The 19,521-nt window shown below is 39.8% G+C and overlaps 1 protein-coding gene across 1 annotated transcript in view; it reads left to right on the top strand.

Moving 5' to 3' along the window:
* The window catches only part of dnah6 (dynein, axonemal, heavy chain 6), a 112,543-nt gene that overhangs the window by 19,916 nt on the left and 73,106 nt on the right, over positions 1 to 19,521 (top strand). The window contains 18 exon segments of the mRNA XM_034706214.1: positions 341 to 454; positions 581 to 724; positions 918 to 1,073; positions 3,760 to 3,810; positions 4,224 to 4,316; positions 4,429 to 4,548; positions 4,780 to 4,960; positions 7,343 to 7,439; positions 7,704 to 7,932; positions 12,385 to 12,549; positions 12,767 to 12,877; positions 13,043 to 13,105; positions 13,107 to 13,166; positions 15,043 to 15,058; positions 15,061 to 15,150; positions 15,153 to 15,196; positions 15,301 to 15,462; positions 17,753 to 17,890. Coding sequence (XP_034562105.1) covers positions 341 to 454; positions 581 to 724; positions 918 to 1,073; positions 3,760 to 3,810; positions 4,224 to 4,316; positions 4,429 to 4,548; positions 4,780 to 4,960; positions 7,343 to 7,439; positions 7,704 to 7,932; positions 12,385 to 12,549; positions 12,767 to 12,877; positions 13,043 to 13,105; positions 13,107 to 13,166; positions 15,043 to 15,058; positions 15,061 to 15,150; positions 15,153 to 15,196; positions 15,301 to 15,462; positions 17,753 to 17,890 — 2,034 coding nt within the window.

Raw genomic sequence — 19,521 nt, 5'->3', positions numbered from 1 at the left:
GCTGTACAGAAGCCGTTGGCATAACCGTTTGCTCTGTCTTGTCTGATTTGACCGTTCTGAGCTGCTGTTGAAACATGATGGCGGTTCGTGATGGCAGCCTCCGTAAAGAGACCCATGCCATATTTAAATATACATACTTATTCTAAATTTATAAAAAGAGAACTATAGTTTATATAGGTGATTATACACACATTTTAACATAGTTATAAACATATTATCCCATTTCCACCAAATCTGTTCTGCTGAACGCAGCTAACTTCTACACAATGCACCTTTAAGTTTACAAACATCCAAGCCAACCCACCCATACAAAACTAATTTCGCCCTCCTATAAATAAAGATGGAGTTGACCAAGTTTGACACTCTGGAGGAGTTAACCTCAGAGTTTAAACTGAAAAAACTGCTTTGGGAGTCTCTAGAGGAATGGGACTCTTTACACGACGGATGGAAACAGGTGAGGTGCTTTTAACATCATTCTGAAATCCTGAACACATGTATACAAGTATAACGTAAAGACTTTAAAAACAGCTCCTCCTCTCTTCTAAGTTTGACTGTACCTTTCCATTTTCAACCATTCCAGAGCACACTTCAGCACCTTGACTTGGAACACTTAAGCACCCAGGTCAACAAATACAGCAAATATGTCAACCAGCTGGAGAAGGGCTTGCCTCGTAATAATGTTATGGCAAGTCTGAAGGACAAGGTGGAAGTCACAAAGCAGAGGGTGGGTGGGACTGTAATGATTGTGATTACTACAGTGAACAAGTGTTATCTTGTGTGATAATAATGACACAATTATTGTTCTTACAATTCTCTTCTGATCATAGCCCCATTAGAATAGAAATGTCCATGTAGGTCTTTACCACAGTTTTGACTTTAGTTTAGAGTCTAACTCTTGTGCTTGTGTTTTTTGTCAGCTGCCTGTGGTCACTGATCTACGTAACCCTTGTATGAAACCAGTGCACTGGAAAAGTCTTGAGTCTATTGTGGGAACCTTTCTGAGTGTGGAGGAGCTCACTTTGGCTGTCATGGAGGAGACTGACATATTGTCCTATAGCACGGAGATACAGGAGGTACCACAAACATTTCTACAGCATGAGCCACTTGTTAACATCTGTCTTTTAAAGAACAAGTGTAAAGGATCCTTTTGCAGAAATGTAGAGGAGCTTGACTATTGAGGGATTTATGTTGCATGTAGTATAAAAACATGCACAAAAACTCATGGCGAAACACCTTTTAAAATCAATCAAACGTTCTCTCAAGGCGCTTTTACAAATAGAGCAGGTCTAGACCATACTCTGTTAAATTATTAACAAAGACCCAACATCAAGACAGGATAAGATCCAACTTACTGACAGGACTAGATCTTACCCCACCTTAATTGACCATGAACATTGCACCTCGCAGTATTTAGCAAGTTATAGCGGAGAGGAAAAACTTGCTTTAACAGGCAGAAACCTCGAGCAGGACCAGACTCGTGTTAGACAGCCATCTGCCTCGACCGAGTCGGGCTTGGAAAGAGGGATAGAGGAGAATAAGAGAGAGAGATAATAATACTAATAAATGTATTTGTACAGCACCTTTAAAAAAACATTTTAAACAAAGTGCTTTGTCAAGCAAAGCATGGCAGGATTTGGAAGACAAAATAAACCTTTGACAGACAGAGAGGAGGGTAGAAGTTCTAACAATGCAAAAACAAAATACAACGCAAAAGATTTAAAAGAATAAACGCAAATCAAACAGAATATTGTGGCGAGACAGTAGACTAATAAATTATTGTTAAAGAGGTTTTCAAAAAAATACATGAGGAAATAAAAATAGAAAACTAAATAAAATCATTAAAGGACAATAAAAAGGTTTTAAGAAGAAGACAACATCACATCGGAAAAAGTGGAAAATGGAAAAGGATAAATTAGGAACATTAAATAATAAATGAAAAAGATATTAAACAATAAATAATCAAATAAAATTATCCAATAATTTTTAATTTTTGACATTTTTTTTACTTTGTTTATTGATTTTCACAGAGAAAAACAATCACATCCAAAATTAGAGGTTGGTACTTTTTTTTTTTTTTTGGGAACAGACACACAGACGACATACAAAACAACAAATAATCCCCCACCCCAACACGTACTCCCTCCAGATTAACTAAATAGATCTCCAAAAATGGAGAACATAAGACAAAATGCAAGTATAATAGAAATAAACAAGATGAAAACAATAATCTAAACATAGTAAGACACACAATAGTGATGATCAGTCTAAAGACATACAGCAAGCTGAGCTCTCAACATGAGATAAGAAAGGGTCCCAGATTTTTTTTATAGATGTGAGCCTTGCCACTCAGGGTCAGCCTGATCTTTTCAAGTTTAAGAAAATAAAGTACACTCTTAATCCAGCTGGAATGGGTTGGTGGGACAGAGGACTTCCAATTCAACAATATCAACCTACTGGCCAACAATGTTGTGAAGGCTGACAAGTCTTTCTTGGCTGGAGAAAGAACAGACAGGAGGAGACACACCAAACAAAACAGTACAAGCATTAGGGACCAGTCTTACCCTAGTTACAATAGTCAACGTTCCAAATACCTCAGACCAGAACACCTTTAGAGAGGGACAGCTTCAGAACATGTGAGTGTAATGATGATTGTTGACATCGATCACACAAGGAAGATATCTGTGCCAGACGAGCTTTAGTGTAGTGAGCTCGGTGTAAATTCTACATTGACTATAACTGTGTTTGGCACAAATTGATAATCCATGAACCCTCCACAACACCTCCTCCCAAACATCATCAGAGATCAACTCTCCCAATTCTGATTCCCAAGTTGTAATCATCCAATAAATTAAAACAATGAATAAGTTAAATTAAAACAAAGAATAATAACAGTGCAAATAAAAAGCAGTTAGAAGGATGAAGTCACATAAAAGCAAGTCTGTAGAAATGGGTCTTAAGACGAGATTTAAGATGTCACTGACCCTGCAAGCCGTATCTCCTCGTGGATGTTGTTCCAAAGTCGAGGGGCTCTGATGGAAAAGGTGTGATTCCTTTGGATTTGAGCCTCAACTTTGATGGCCATAAGTGGCCCACCCGAGGATCTAAGGCCGCGAGATGGCTCGTATGGTGTTAGCCTTTCCGCAATGTAGCTCGGGTGAGAGCAAAAGGAGCTTTAAAACTGGTCAGTAAAATCTTCAAATCTGTTCTGAAACGCACAGTAAGCAGGGGGAGAGAAGCAAGGACAGGAGTGATGTAACGTTGTCTGTTAAAACCAGTTAGAAGCCGAGCTGCTGCGTTCTGATGATAGTGATGAGACGGATAGTAGTTGTTGTTGTAGTAGTAGCAGCTGTTGCCGCTGGAGTCCGGCACATCTATAACAGCTGGAGTCTGGAACGCAATGATAAATGAATGCAATGAATGAGAAAAAATGCATTACTGATACTGTGTGTTACCACAAAACATATGACTTATTAGTTAGATCCCTAAATACATTAGTTTATGTACCCAACACATTTTACTAATCAGGCTAAACTTCAGGTAGCCCTCAACAACCTTCAGATTCATTGGGATCAACTAAAACAGAGACTGCAATATTGGCTTCTAAGATGGCTGATCAAGGAAAATGTGGTCTTTAGGTGAACAAGGGCTGCAATTCTGCTGCTTGAAGACCAAGATGCAAATAAATCCTACACACTGGTTCTTTTACTTGGTAATACGGTGAGTTTAAATACCTCTTGCTTTTCACCTTTAACCTTTAAGGTGTCAGGACAGGCGTCAGGAGAGGCATCAGTGGAGAACATTGTCACAAAGGTGCGTCAACGAAACTAACTACGAGAATGTGATTAAGCTTGAGAGGCTGAATTGTTAATGTAATGGTTAACCCAACAGTTTTTTATATATATACATTTTAAAGTGCTTAGAGAATCTGCCCACCTTCATCTAAGCTTCAGAAACAAGACACGTGTTGAAAGAGAACCCTAGCTGTCTTGGTAGTAGTATTTTATTAAACCATATTATTCAACCTGAGAAGGTGTTCTATTTCCTGGATGTAGCCTTATATTTACTGCACAGATTTGAGAGCAGTTTCGAAGAAGCTTGTTTCTAAAAATAAACTATATTAGTTACATGTAATGCTTAATCCCTTGTGATAGAAATTGCAGAGGATATCCTTGTGGTTACTTTTCTTGGTGTGAGTGTTATACTGTTCTGTCAAACAAATACAGGTGGAGGACCTGTGGAAGAGCACTGAGTTCACTGTGCTCAATCACAGCGACTCCAAAGATGTCTTCATATTAGGAGGCACAGAAGATATTCAGGTGGAAACATGCACCGTGTCCTGTACAGTACACAGTGATGTAGCACACAGAAATTATGACATAATGTCTAGTTATCCATGTTTGCGTGATTCATCATTTTTATAATGTGAAGGTACTTTTGGATGACAGCATCATCAATGTGGGCACAGTGGCATCTTCACGTTACGTAGCTCCAATAAAGCTACGGGTGGACAAATTGCTGCAACAGTTGTCCCTTTTCAACGAAACACTGGTAAAGGAATGAACACAAAATAGAGATCCTTCTTTTTTTCTCCATGTTTCTGTTTTTTTTACATACTGTATTTACTGGCATTATGCTGCACAGCATCTCCATCTAGTGGCTGCACACAATAATACAAACAGTTTGCTAAACAAAATGAGCTTTTTGATGGAAACAAATCCTTTTCATTTTCTTCTCCCCTTCTGCCTTCTGTCCATCTGTTCTCCATTTGCATGTTTCCAGGACGAGTGGCTTTCATGCCAAAGGAACTGGCTATACCTAGAAAGTATCTTCTTGGCCCCAGACATTAAAAGGCAACTGCCTAATGAGTCCAAGATGTTCCTGAAGGTGGACAAGTCCTGGAAGGAGATCATGGGAAAGGTCAAAAAGATGCCTTTTGCACTAAAAGCAGCCACTCAGCCTGGTAGGTTTTTTATTTCATTTTATTTTGTTAATCATAAAAACAACAACAACAGTATACGCAATGGAATCTTAAGCATTGTGCAGGGGAGGTAAGAAGCCCCAAAGAGGCTTATGGAAATACCTTCCTTCTTGCTAAACAAAAGGTTATAAAAAGGCAGCAATACAAATAAGTTAAAAAAAATGTTTTCCAGAATTGTACATTTACAAGACATAGTAAAACAATTAGATCAGAGAAGTATGTCGAGACTTGTTAAATTAGCAACCTTTTTCAGATGCTTTTTGGAGGATGATCAATCAATCAATCAATCAATCAATCAATCAATCAATCAATCAATCAATCAATCAATCAATCAATCAATCATCAATCAATCATCAATCATCAATCAATCAATCAATAAATCTTTATTTGTATAGCACCAAATCACAACACATTGTCTTAAGATGCTTTCACAAACATAGATGGTCTAGACCAGGGGTTCTCAAATGGGGGTATGCGTACCCCTAGGGGTACAATAAAAATAAAAAGTTGCATCACAACAAAAAAAATCGGATTAAAAACAACTTTAAGTTGTATTATTATTTTTGTACTTTAGTACTTGGGATGCACAGTATTCCATTGTAACCGTCACTCACTATACATGTCTTTGCTTTTGTGACTCATCATTTTAAACTGTCATTGTAAATTTGCCATATTTCTCAATAAAACAATTTGATAAAAAAAAAAAAAAACTATCAACAGCATTTGATTTTTATTTAAATGCAACATCAAATAGGGGACTATTTCCAAATTGAGCATATTCATTCATAAAATATATTATTTGCAAAACGGCTTGGACCAGACGGCCTCCGTCTGTTGACGTTAATTGTTCAGCGAGCGATCACGTACATTTGCATGCTAATAAAAGCGCGGCCAGGAGGAGAACAATGGACAGGTGGTTAAAATGCTTCTTATTTGACAGAAATAAATCGGTGTGCTCCTTGGGCCATCAAAGGTACTAGCTGCCTCAATCTTTAAATATTTCTGAAAATATTGCACTACAAAAGTATAGAATTTGTGTAATCTTTCATTTCAATGTTATTATGACACTGTAAAACCACATGCATATATTTATTCATGTTATTTTCAATATTATTTCCTGAAATTGTTTCTCTGCCATACAAGGGGGTACTTGGCTGAAATTGTTTTTGAAAAGGGGGTATACAAGCCAAGAAAGTTTGAGAACCCCTGGTCTAGACTGTACTCCATGTTAATTATTGACAGAGACCCAACACCAAGACAGAATAAGACTCAGTCTGACCCCACCTTAATCCACCATGAGCATTGCACCCCGCAGTATTTAGCTAATTACAGCAGTGAGGTAAATCTTATTTAGATAAGTGGGACAAGAAGCTATCCATACAGTACGTCATGTGAAGATGAAATAAACTAAAGTGAGAATGATTTTCATGAAAGCTTTTCATCCACCAGGACTCCAAGGAAACTAATGGAACACACTAGGCTTACTTCAAGATTATTGTCGTATCTTAATAGCCCGTGATGTGCAGATGTAGAATGAACCTCGTGACACTGGCCATCTTGGATAGTAATCAGATTTATTAAAATCAAACAGCATCAGCATCAGTAACAAGCATCGCGACTGCTTGGAGGACGACCGGGCCAGATGAAGTCGCCTCTCTTCTATCTCCACGTTCTGGCTTAAATACTATGAAGGTGCACTCAAATTAGAATGAGGGTGTCCTTCAAACATATACATATATGGGCTCTTCAACACAAGTTTCAAGTTAGCTGCTATTTGACTCCTTTTTATGGACGCCTTGTTCTGAGCATTTACAAGGACGTCAGCTGTCACTGTCAACCATACATTTGCCTAGGTCAAAGGTGATCTTTTTTAAGGCCATTCCTAGAGACTTCTGGAGCCTACTATTGTAACTCATTCTTGTGGGTCCCTGGACTTATTTTAAACAACACAGACTAGCAACATATACTTAATCTTATGTGATTGAATACCAGATACTTCATTATCTTTAAATATTTTGGATTTTTCTCTATCATATCGTATACTGAGTGAGAGTTTGTTCTTCCGAAACCATTCAGGAATAGACGATAGATCTTCATTTGCTTCCAGAATCAATGTGCCAGAATGTTCATGTGAAGCATAAAGGCATGTGTTGTCAGCAAATAACAAAGGGAATGCATTATTGCAGGCCTTGGGTAGGTCAATTATGTATATCAAAACTAAAAGTGGTCCAAGATGGAGCTCTGGGGTACCCTGTGCAGTAGCTTTATATGATGGAGAAATAGACTAGAAAACTTATTCTTAAGGAAGATGTAACAAATAATAAATGAAAATAATATTCAAGCATGTTGTTTTATTCTTTGCAGATCTATTGAAAACCTTTCAACACAACAATTCTCTTTTGGAAGAGATACAGAAATGTCTGGAAGCATACCTTGAGTCCAAGAGGAACATCTTTCCTAGGTTTACGCATGTTTATTTTTGTTACATTTTTAAACAGACTATTACATCATAATTCATCTTCTCTTTTTGTCGGTATCTCTTTTTATCATGCTTATCCTTATCTCTTTGCCTGATTATTACTTTGTAACTGCTCCTTGATATTTCAAATTCTCTGTGCACCAGTTGGATTTAGAATTTAAAATGATAGGATGCATTGTTTGTTTCTCTATGTTCATTACCAACCAGTTGGTCATTACTCTGACATTTTCATGCTTGTGCTTGTAGGTTCTACTTCTTATCAAATGATGAGCTGCTTAAAATCTTGGCCCACACAAAAAATCCTCAGGCTGTGCAACCCCACCTTAGGAAGTGTTTTGATGCCATTACACAGCTGGAGTTTGCACTGTTGCCAGGACATTCTTCTGCTGCCACAGGAAGTGTTCTAGATGCTGGAGAACAGGAGAAAGTCTTCAGCAAAGACATTTTAAACATGGTTTCCCCTGAGGGAGAAAAGGTCAGATCGGATCCCCTTTCATCTTCTTCTTCATTCCTTATTGTATTAACAATAGCAGTTGTTCTTTAGCAGTTCACTTTGGCAAGCTCCATGAAAAAGAAAGAGAACTGGTGTGCTTACTCCAAACTACTCAAAAAATACTCTGTGCTGACCCAAAATGGACAATGTAATTGGAAAAATGTCAACACTTGCGATGAAGTTCAAAAACTTTTAATGTCAATTTTGCCACCAGCATAAAGAAAAAGAAACAAACAGCCCTCGGCTTTCATCAGCGTCACCAACTAGGTGGGTGTGTCCAATTTATCAGCAATTGTCGGCAGGTGACAAAAAAAATAAAGAACATATTTTACATTATGATACAAAATGGTACAAAGTAGACACAAGAATCACAAAAAAACACACAAAAAATTCACGGGGATTGAGTCCGTTGGGCCACTGTCTGAGGGGTGAGAGAGACAGAAGACTCCTTCAGAGAAACGCCCATCAGATCCATGATCTACAGATTGAGTCTCCTAAATTTAAGTTCCCTATAAAGAGCCAACCTTCAATTTAGTCAATTCCTGCTTTATTCCCGTTTACTCCCATAAAATCCTGTTAATTCCCATGGAAAGTTTCCGACTTTGAAAATCCCGGAATTTTGCGACCCTAATTGGCATTGATTAAAAAAAAAAAAAAAAAATAAAAAAAATTGATTCTTGTGTCTACTTTACTTTGTACCATTTTGTACCATTTTGTATCATTATGTAACGTGCTTTTTTTCTTTTTTTTTTTCACCTAGCGACAATCGCTGATAAATTGGACACACCCACCTAGTTGTTGAGACGCTGTTGAAAGCCTTGGACTGAAACGTGTTTGTTTCGTTTTCTTTATGCTACTGTCAAAATTGGCATGACAAGTTTTTGAACTTTATCACAAGTGCTGACATTTTTCAATTACAAGCTCCTTGAATAGCACAACTATTCTCTTATCAAGTGGACATGCTGTATCTCAATTTGCATTGAAAAAAGAGTAAGTCATACTCATAGAGTAACAACTTCATGAATTGTTTTTTGAACATAACAGTTAATACATTTCTAAAAAAAAAGAACTATAACATTGATCTGCACTGGATGGAGCATATGACTGGTAACTCATAGCTGCTGTCTGTATAGGGTTTGTTGATCCTAGCTGAAGACCAGTGGCCTGTTGCACCAGCTCTGCATAAGTTGAGTCCTAAGTTAGGGTGTAAAGTCCACCCTAAACCATATGTAGAAACTATTTAGTTTGTAATTTAAGTTGTGTCATTGTTTGGTTGCACCACAGAGACTTAGGTTCATCCTAACTAGCAGACTGCCACGTCCACACTAATCAAAATACTGTCGCAGATATGACGTTTTCACTCGGTTTGGCCAATCAGTGCACAGCTTATTTCTTAAAAGGGTATCTGTTTAAGTGCTAACTCCCATTAGCCACATTGCCTCTAAACAAGCCAACGGCTTATCGTTACTGCCATAACTCCCTTTAATCAACTAACAGCAACATGACGGTAAGTTATATATGACAAGCTAGTTGATATGTTGATAATTCATCTAAAGTGTAAAATAGCAACAGTGACATCAGGTGGTGAAATTGCCAACTACAACCTATTGTACATTAATATAATGCTACTCTAAAGTTGTCCAGATGTACGGTAATTATCTTGGCTCATGGGAAACAAAAGTGTGAGTTAAGATCAGAGTCATCATAAGTTTATTATTCATGTAATATAACACAGAGAGCGTGTTTTCGACACATCACAGCTGGATGAACTGTGTTTCTCCTAATCCTCGTGGAAGCAAAAACCTGGGTGTGGGAGGAGTTCAGGGAGGCCATGGAGAAGGACTTTTGGTTGGCTCCAAGGAGGTTCTGGCAAACCGTCCGGCGGCTCAGGAAGGGAAAGCAGGGCTGTACACAGGCTGTTTTCAGCAGGGGTGGAGAACTGCAGACCCAGACTGGGGATATCGTCAGGCGGTGGAAGGAACACTTTTACCCCTTTTCCGCCAAGGCAGTTTCAGGGCCGGTTCGGTGCCAGTGCCCGATTGAGAACCGTTTTTTCGTGTTTCGACTGTGAGCGAACTGGCTCCCAGCTCTTTACCCTTGTGAGGCTCCTGGAGGGGGCATGGGAGTTTGCCCGTCCAGTCTACATGTGTTTCGTGGACTTGGAGAAGGCCTACGATCGTGTACCACGGGGGCTCTTGAGGGGGGTACTGCTGGAGTATGGGATTCGGGGGCCGCTACTGCGTGCTATCCGATCCCTGTACGACCAAAGAGAGAGTTGTGTCCGCATACTTGGCATAAAGTCGGACGCGTTCTCAGTGTGTGTTGGCCTCCGCCAGGGGGGAGGAGGGTCTCCAGTTCGGGGAGTTCAGAATTTCATCTCTGCTTTTTGCTTTTCTGTTGGCTTCTTCGAGCTGGGACCTCCAGCTGGCATTGGGGCGGTTTGCAGCTGAGTGCGAAGCGGCCTGGATGAGAGTTAGTACCTCCAAGTCTGAGGCCATGGTTCTCTGCCGGAAAACGGTGGATTGCTCTCTCTCGGGGGGGAGTGAGACTTTTGCTCCAAGTGGGGGAGTTTAAGTATCTCGTGGTCTTGTTCGCAACTGGGGGTAAAATGGAGCGTGAGATCCACAGGCAGATTGGTGCAAGCGTCAGCAGTGATGCGTACGTTGTATCAGCCATTGTGGTGAAGAGAGAGCTGAGCCGGAAGGTAAAGCTTTCAATGTACCAGTTAGTCTACATTCCAACCCTCACCTATGGTCATGAGCTGTGGGTCATGACCGAAAGAATAAAATCGCGGATACAAGCGGCTGAAATGAGTTTCCTACAAAGGGGGTCTGGGCTCAGCCTTAGAGAGAGGGTCAGGAGCTCGGACATCCGTAGGGAGCTCCGAGTAGAGCCGCTGCTCCTCCGCGTCGAAAGTAGTCAGCTGAGGTGGTTCGGGCATCTGATAAGGATGCCTCCTGGATGCTTCCCTTTAGAGGTGTTCTGGGCACGTCCAACTTGGAGAAGGCCCCGGGGTAGACCCAGTGTTGCTGGGGAGAGGGATGTCTGGGTCAATTTGCTTGAACTGCTACCCCCGTGACCCGACCCCGGATAAGCGGAAAAAAATTATGGATGGATAGATGGATTATTAAAAAATTAACAAAACATACCATAATTAACTGTATGGGCATACAGAGGGGCCTTTTTTTTTAAAGAACTCCCTAGAGGGGAATCCAGAGGGCACTTTTTTTTCTTGTTTTTATACATTTGAAGGGCATCCAGACTGCACTTTTTTTTTTTTTGCGTTTTTACACATTTGAAGGGTCTCCAGAGGGCGCTTTTTTTGTGTGTTTTTATACATTTGAGGTGCATCTAGAGGGCACTTTTTTTGAGTTGGTTTACATTTGAGGGGCATCCAGAGGGCACTTTTCTTTGGATTTTTATACATTTGAGGTGCATCCAGACTGCACTTTTTTTGGAATTTGTATACATTTGGGGTGCATCTAGAGGGCACTTTTTAGTTTTTTTTATACATTTGAACGGCATCCAGAGGGCACTTTCTTTGAGTTGGTTTACATTTGATGGGCATCCAGAGGGCATTTTTTTTTAGTTGGTTTACATTAGCGGTGCATCCAGAGTGCACTTTTTTTGCATTTTTGTATATATTTTAGGGCCATCCAGAGGGCCCTTTTTTGCGTATCTATACATTTGAGTGTCATCCAGAGGGATTTTTTTTTTTGTTTTTATACATTTGAGGGGTATCCTGAGGGCACTTCTTTGCATTTTTATACATCTGAGGGGCATCCAGAGGGTACTTTTTTTTGCGTTTTTTAAACGTTTCGGGGCATCCAGAGGGCACTTTTTTTGTGTTTCTATACATTTGAGGGGCATCCAGAGGGAATCTTTTTTGCTTTTTTAAACATTTGAGGGCATTCAGAGGGTACTTTCTTTTGCATTTGTATGCATTTGAGGGGCATCCAGAGGGTCATTTTTGGCGTTTTTAAACGTTTCAGGGGCAGCCAGAGGGCACTTTGAGAGAGCAACTGAGTAAGCAAGAGTACACCTCTGCGTGGAATCAGCTTGTCCAACACCCAAAATGTTCGTAGAGTGTAAACTCCATCCTAAATTAAAAATGACCAGGCTACGTTTGAACTTTCGCAGAGCTGGTGCAACCCAGTGCAGACTCTTTTCATATGTTAAATACATAACAGCAACATTTTGGCCTGAATGTTTTATCTCCAAGTATTTTTTAAGGATTAACAATGTAAGAGTGCAGTGGAATCTTTGCTTGCATTGATGCTTCTCTAAAACACATTGGTCTTACAAATTATAACCACAGGGAGCTTTTAACCTATTACAGAATGCAAATCAAGGATAATAGAAGCAGAAAACAAACACACATTTAACCATGACCTCAACTTTAACTTCTCCTGTCATTATTGTGTGTAAGTGTAGGTTGGAATGACTAAAGGTCTGAAGGCCACAGGTAATGTGGAAGAATGGCTTTGCAAGGTGGAGGAGGCAATGTTCTCCTCATTGCGGCGCCTCAGCAAGGCTGCCATTGCAGACTACCAGGTGAAGTCCAGAGATGAATGGGTGGTGGCTGGGCACCCATCACAGGTATACCCATAGAGACACAAACAAATACACGTTACATAACAATAATAAAGTTACAGACTAGCTATTTTCCAGTAACCTGAGTATAGGACTTGTATAGTTTTTCATTGTTAATGATTATATGTTCAAATGTGTAAAATTATTTCACATATAAACGTTTTAACCTTAACAGATATTATTTTACAGAAGTTGTACTAAAGTTTGTATAATTTTTTACCAGGTGGTGCTTACCATCTCTCAGATGATGTGGTGCAAGGACATGGATGCCTGCCTGGAGCGAGAACATGAACACTTTGCTACTATGCAGGAATTTGAACTGGCTAACTTTGATGTAAAAAACAAACACACACAATATTTTCTTAATTACTTATTGCTTGTTTTTGCCCTAATTGTCTGGTGAAAATGATTGCTTTACAACCCAAATATAAGCATATAGCTTATGTGGTATGCCTAATTATTGAGCATGCATTTTTCATATGTTTGTGTGTTTCCAGAGGCTAATGCCCTAGCAGCACTAGTTCGAGGAGAGCTTTCTACTCTACATCGTAATATAATCACTGGCCCTCATTACTATTGATGTCCATGCCAGAGACATTGTCACCGATCTGGTATGCCAAAAGGTACAGTAGTGAACTGTGGGAAACACAAACTGCCTGTCTCAAAAACAAGTTGCACTATTCCTAATATTCCTTGGACCACATTTAGCTTTGAGTACGGCATGCATTTGCCGTGGCATCATTTCGATAAGCTTCTGCAATGTCACAACTTTTATTTCCATCCAGAGTTGCATTTTTTTCTTCCAAGATCTTGTATTGATAATGGGAGCAATTGTTCCGCTGCACATCCCAAGATTGTCAATAGGGCTGAGATCTGGACTCTGGTGCCCAATCCATGGGCAAAAATGATGTCTCATGCTTGTCCTCATTCACATTGGGCCTCATTCATTAATAAATGCGTAGAAATGTTTTTACTCTGCGCATAAAATAAGTGCTTACGCAAATTCACCATTGGATTCATGACACGTGCATACCAGCCAATTTTGTTCTCACCACCTTGTGTATATTAGTGAATCAGAATCATTCTAAATTGACAGGCGCGTCAGCATACTACGACGCCCCAATTCATCTATATAAGGACATCTGTTCAGTGCATCAAGTCAAGAGAGCTGAGTTGGAGAAAGGCTAAGTTGTTAAAGACGGCCCCAAAAGGAAAAAATCTAAAGAATTCCACCTCGGCAGAAATAGAGGTGATTGTTTCGGAGGTTGAGGCAAGAAAACCAACACTTTTTCTAAGCGTATCAGCAGGAGTCACCATGACAAAAAATGAAGCCTGAGTTTCTTACTGAGGCTGTTAATGCTGTGTCTCCTGAGGTTCGCAATGTGGCTCAGGTTAAGAAGTAATGTTTTGATATTCAAGTGGACGCAAAAAAAAGACAAGCAGCAACAGAAAAGAAGGAATGATAAAAGGAATAATAAAGAATGGCTGCGATATTGGAGACACCTCCATATCAGGAATATGTTCCCGAAATGAGGGTGAAAGTGATGAGATTCAACTGTTGCCTAATGGTCATTCATTTAATGATTGGTGATATTTGTAATTGGCTGTTTTGTAATTAACGAGTACAAATCAATCAGAAACAAACATGCCTTGGCAGTCGGAATCGGCTAATGAGCTAAAGGTTGGTCGTCATCATTTGTGCGTACGCATTGGTCTGAGGAACTTCTGTTTTGTTCGTGTGTTATTGTAAGAATTAAATTCATGTAAGAATATATTGATGAATCCCAGATTTGTGCATCAAATGTAGTACACACGGTTTAAGCACATATTTGTGCGTACGCTCTGTTAGTGAATGAGGCCCAATGTGAGCCCCATGAATCCTGGCACTGTCATCTTGGAATATGCCCGTGGCATCTGGAAAGAAAAACATCCATTGATGGAAAGACCGGTCCTTCGTATATTTCAGGTAGTCAGCTAACCTAATTCTTTGGGCGCATAACCTTGTTGACCCTAGACCTGACCAACTGCAGCAACCCCAGATCATACATCGCCCCACAGGCTTGGCACGAGGCATGATGGTTGCATCACTTCATCCACCTCTCTTCTTACCCTGATGCACCCCATCACTCTGGAACAGGGTCAATCTGGACTCGTCAGACCACATAACCTCCTTCCATTACTCCAGAGTCCAATCTTTACGCTCCCTAGCAAATCTCCTTTGTTGTTTCTCTGCTGATGCAGGCCAAGAAGCAACTCACCGCATCAGTTAGGATTACCTATGTTATTGCCAGCGGAAATAGTATTCATCACTGCAGTAATTATCCAAAGGAAGGCTCCTGCCTATTTGTTCATAAAATGACGGGCAGTGTATTTCGACCTACTAACATCTCTGTGTGTCCTTGGCTTGGTATGATACGTGCATGAATTGATGGGAGATTTTTAGCTGTCAAAACTATTTATTACAACAGTTGTTAGAATTACTTCAGCCTTATTTTTTAGGTGGACTCCAGGGCTAACTTGAATGGCAGAGACAGCTACGCTACTACTGGGACCTGGACCTGGACAACTGCATAGCCACAATGGCTCTGGCTTCTTACATTTATGGCTATGATATCTTGGAGCCTGTCCTAGACTTGTTATTACACCCCTCACGGTAAAACATAAACACTGATGCTCTTTTACATGAATGACCAGTTGTCATGTAGTCACACTTGCTTCTTAAACTATTCCATATCTCTTACCTTCCCTGATATGCAGGACCGTTGCTATTTATGTCTGATGGGTGCTCTTCAGTTAGACTTAGGAGGAGCTCCAGCTGGGCCAGCTGGGACAGGCAAAACTGAGACCACCAAGGACTTGGCTAAGGCCCTGGCAATACAGTGTGTGGTCTTCAACTGCTCTGATGGACTTGACTACAAGGTTAGCCATAACGAAGTGTACGCAATCTCTGACCCACACCTGATAGATCATGTGCTCCTTAAAATACATACCTTTGCTTGATTGTCTCCTCTTTACCAAAATGTATTCTGACATCATACCTCTTCACCTAAATGTAGTCCATCACAAATGATCTAGCTGACTCCCTTTTACAGTACCTACTTAGTCCGCTATCAGATGATGCTTGATGAACCCTATGGATGACCCTGCTATGTGCAAGTGGAAGACCACTAAGACAGTACTTGATAGGACTTGTACAAACAGCAACAACCACAAAAGAAATTGGGCACTACTAACTATCATAACCAGATTTGATCCTTTCCTTTGATAGTTTTTCCTGTTGTGTATTATTATGAGTATCTGTTTGATGAACATATGTCAATAACATGTGATAGTTGATTAGGAGTGGGCAGTTTGGCAAAAACATGATATGATTATTTTTTTATCAGAGGATGTCATAGTTATTTGTAAGACAGTTTTTGAGCTACTTACCAGCACAACGAAACTAATATCTAATAAAAACATGTAGCCCTATATGAAAAAACAACACCTGACTGTAGAGGCCAAAGTTCCTTTCTGAACAGATTCTGATAGATAATCTCTGAGCTAGGGATGTCTCGATCAGCTTTTTTAGCCCCCAATCCGACTTTTTATGAGTGAATATGCGAGATGGAGAATGTGAATATTGGGAGTGACAGCGAGATTGAAAGCTGCCCCGTTACATGCCACTAGTCACGGAGCGGCATATTGGAATAGAGTTTATTTAACCTTTATTTAACCAGGTAGGTCATTAAGAACAAATTCTTATTTACAGTGACTACCTGGCAAAAGGCACAGCCTTTTGAGGGGTAAAGGGTCAGGGATAGAGAGCGGCAGCTGCCACTAGCCGCAAGGTTGTTAAAGTTTATGTAACACAATGTCCTGTGTTTGATTTATGTTTTCGCCTTTTTGAACTATATGTCCCTGGAGAGTTACCGTAGGGTGTGTAGAGCATATGCTTTTTTCTGTAATGTGTCTGGCAGTGTTCATGTGAATTCTACAATAAATCAAAATGTCCAGATCGGCTCTGATTCGATAGTTGAGATCAGGGATTGGGACATCCCTACTCTGAATGCAATTATGCCAATTTGTCCCAAGTACAAGGACATCAAAGTAGAATGATGACATGAATTAGACTCTATTATTGATTAAGCACTCAGTGTGTAACAATTTCAATGATAAACATCTGGTACCTGGTTGAGCTCCCGGCTGACACCTGACCACGTTCACATGCTTATTTTTCTCAATAAGAACGAGTAGACAGAAAACTGGACACTGTGAGTCTGAAATATGATCCTGTTCAGTTCTCTTGTTGCAATAAATCCACATGTTGTAGTCTGAGCCTTCACTTTTATGACTGTATGTCCGCAGAGATTATTATTATGAGCCTGCTCCACATGTTGATATTCAGCGTGTTAACATTTTGAACACCTCAATACGATCCGTAGCTGTTTGATACTGTCAGTAGTATACATAGTGTTGTGAAGGAAAGTTTGATTTAGGGGGGAAAACGCATTTTGCATTATTTTTGACATGGAAAACTTTTACTTTTTTTTTTTTATGATTAATCAATAATTGATTGCCCCTCAAAGGAGACTCAACCTCTGTCTCCAAACACATCACCGAGACAATGTATTCCTCTGTCATACCAGTGCCTACAGTAACTAGACTTAATTGGGTGCTTACCAATTAAGAGACCATGACTGTTAAAATTAGGTGACTGTGGGTTCCAGTTGTTTCACGGCATACATACTTTCTCAACTGCCCTCCAAACTGTAACAGCGTAAGATATTATGGGGCTAAAACTAATTTTGCATTGGTTTAACGGGGTATTAGCAAAAAAAACTTCAGCTAAGACAAGACCAAATTTTCCTCTAGTTGGTGCCTTGAAACGACTGACTCATTACAACTGTACCAGTTGGTCAGAGGACACAGTGCGAAGGCCCAGTTGTATAGTTTAAAATTTGGTAAGGACAGACCTCCATCAAGTTTATCTCTTTGCATGGTAGATAACCTAAGGCGGGGCGCTTGTTGTCCCAGACAAATGTTGTTAAAATACTCTGTAACCTGTCCAGAAACTGAGTCGGTGGGGGCAGATGAATCATAGAACTTCCAAAGTTAATTCCAGGAAGTATGTTCATTTTGATCATGGATATAAAATATTTTTTAAATGAAGTGTAAACTTGTTAACTTAAGTATTTTTTAAAGCTAATTGTGGTTTTCTTCTTTCCAGATGATGGGGCGCTTTTTCAGCGGGCTTGCTCAGTCAGGTGCCTGGTGTTGTTTTGATGAATTCAACAGAATCGATATTGAAGTGTTGTCTGTCATCGCTCAACAGCTTATAACCATAAGAAACGCCAAAGCTGCCAAGGTAAGTGCACAGAGACACCGCTGGTCACACAAGACATTGTTTACAATATTCTTTCATACTTTGTATGCAAATAATGAAGGATTAAACGGCTAATTAAGAACTTGTTTCCAATATAACAATTTATGTCCAATCAGATTGATTCTGATTCTGTCATTGTAAAAGTATTTAACAGCTTCATATCTTTCCTATAAATATAGTATGGTAATGTGTTTTCAGAGTTTTCAGCTATACATATAAGAAAATGCTACTAGGCTTCCGCGTTATTTGCTGGATGAGTAAAATTTCAACAGTTTAATCACTCACTCAGCAAGTAATGACTTTTATATTGCTAGTTTCAATTATTTTATTTATTTTGTTATATTTATTTCTTTGATCTGTGGTATTTTGTTGACCTGGGAGTTTGTAAATGACCTACCAACCTGCCTTCATCATGAGCTATTTTATAACCATTTCTTATGTTCTAAAAACAACTGTAAATGATTTGCAGGCAACGCAATGGGCTTTGCAGTCATAAAGGGTTCTTTAATATAACAGTGTGTTGATGGAAGTACAAAGTGCACAAAAAAGAATGCAGTCTCTTTAATTCAAACCAAAGCAAAACAAGGTTTTTTGAATCCTGTTCATGGCCCACGGGCCTGGAGGCTGTGTGAAACAACTTTTTAAACCTTAATGAATTCTCTGATCTTCTCTGTTCTATGGATGACTCAATTATTATTAACATTATGTATTAACACATTCTATAATTGTGTCTGTGTTAACTGCAGTGCAGTAATAATGAAGACCTGTGAATTGTAGTCAGTTCCACAGGACCCTTCACATCACATTAAAGTCAGGAATATACATGGTGGTGCCAGTTACTGTTTGTCAATGCACCTTGCAAAGTTGTCCCCGTCTCTCAGTTTGACTTTGAGACAAAGAGAAACATGGAGGTAAAGGGCATTAAAGGATGCATGAACAGTACACTTCAATTGATTCTGCCCCTCACCTTTAAGGCCCTCCATAACCTCGCTCCTCCATACCTCTCTGGACTTCTGCACATCAACACACTCAGCTGCACTCTCAGGTCTTCTTCTTCACCTCACCTCACTACACCACCCACCCACTTAACCACCAAGGGTCCAGAGCCTTCAGCCGCTCTGCCCCCGCCTCTGGAACTCCCTCCCCCCAGACATCTGTAACATCAACTCTCCCTCCATTTTCAAATCCCATTTCAAACACCCCTTTTTATTTTAACTGGCATTTTCATTTGACTTGTTTTTATATTGTTCTTTTTGAAAAACTCTGCCCTGTACAGTGACCTTGAGTGCTCTGATTTACATAAAATGTATTATTATTTAGTTGTTTTTTTTAAGTTGGGTTAGAAGAGGTACTTGTCAATAATAAGTATAGTTAGTAATAGTCAACAAAGCCCCTTCATGAGAAACTGGCCATGCTAGGCTGTCAACTGCTGTAGACAGGCTCAGTTTTACCAGGTAATTTAGCTGATTTTAAGGTCAGGCATAAACACCTATGTTGGTGTGAGTTTACAATATATTGAGAACATTGTCAGTGCTTTTCATTAGCCATCAGAGAGCCATTTTAAGTGCATTTCCACCAAGAGTTCCGGGGTCTTTTAGGCCCAAGAACTACTT

The sequence above is a fragment of the Notolabrus celidotus genome, chromosome 17 (genome assembly GCF_009762535.1).
Source record: "Notolabrus celidotus isolate fNotCel1 chromosome 17, fNotCel1.pri, whole genome shotgun sequence".
NCBI lineage: Eukaryota > Metazoa > Chordata > Actinopteri > Labriformes > Labridae > Notolabrus > Notolabrus celidotus.
This window is presented reverse-complemented; position numbering and strand designations above follow the sequence as displayed.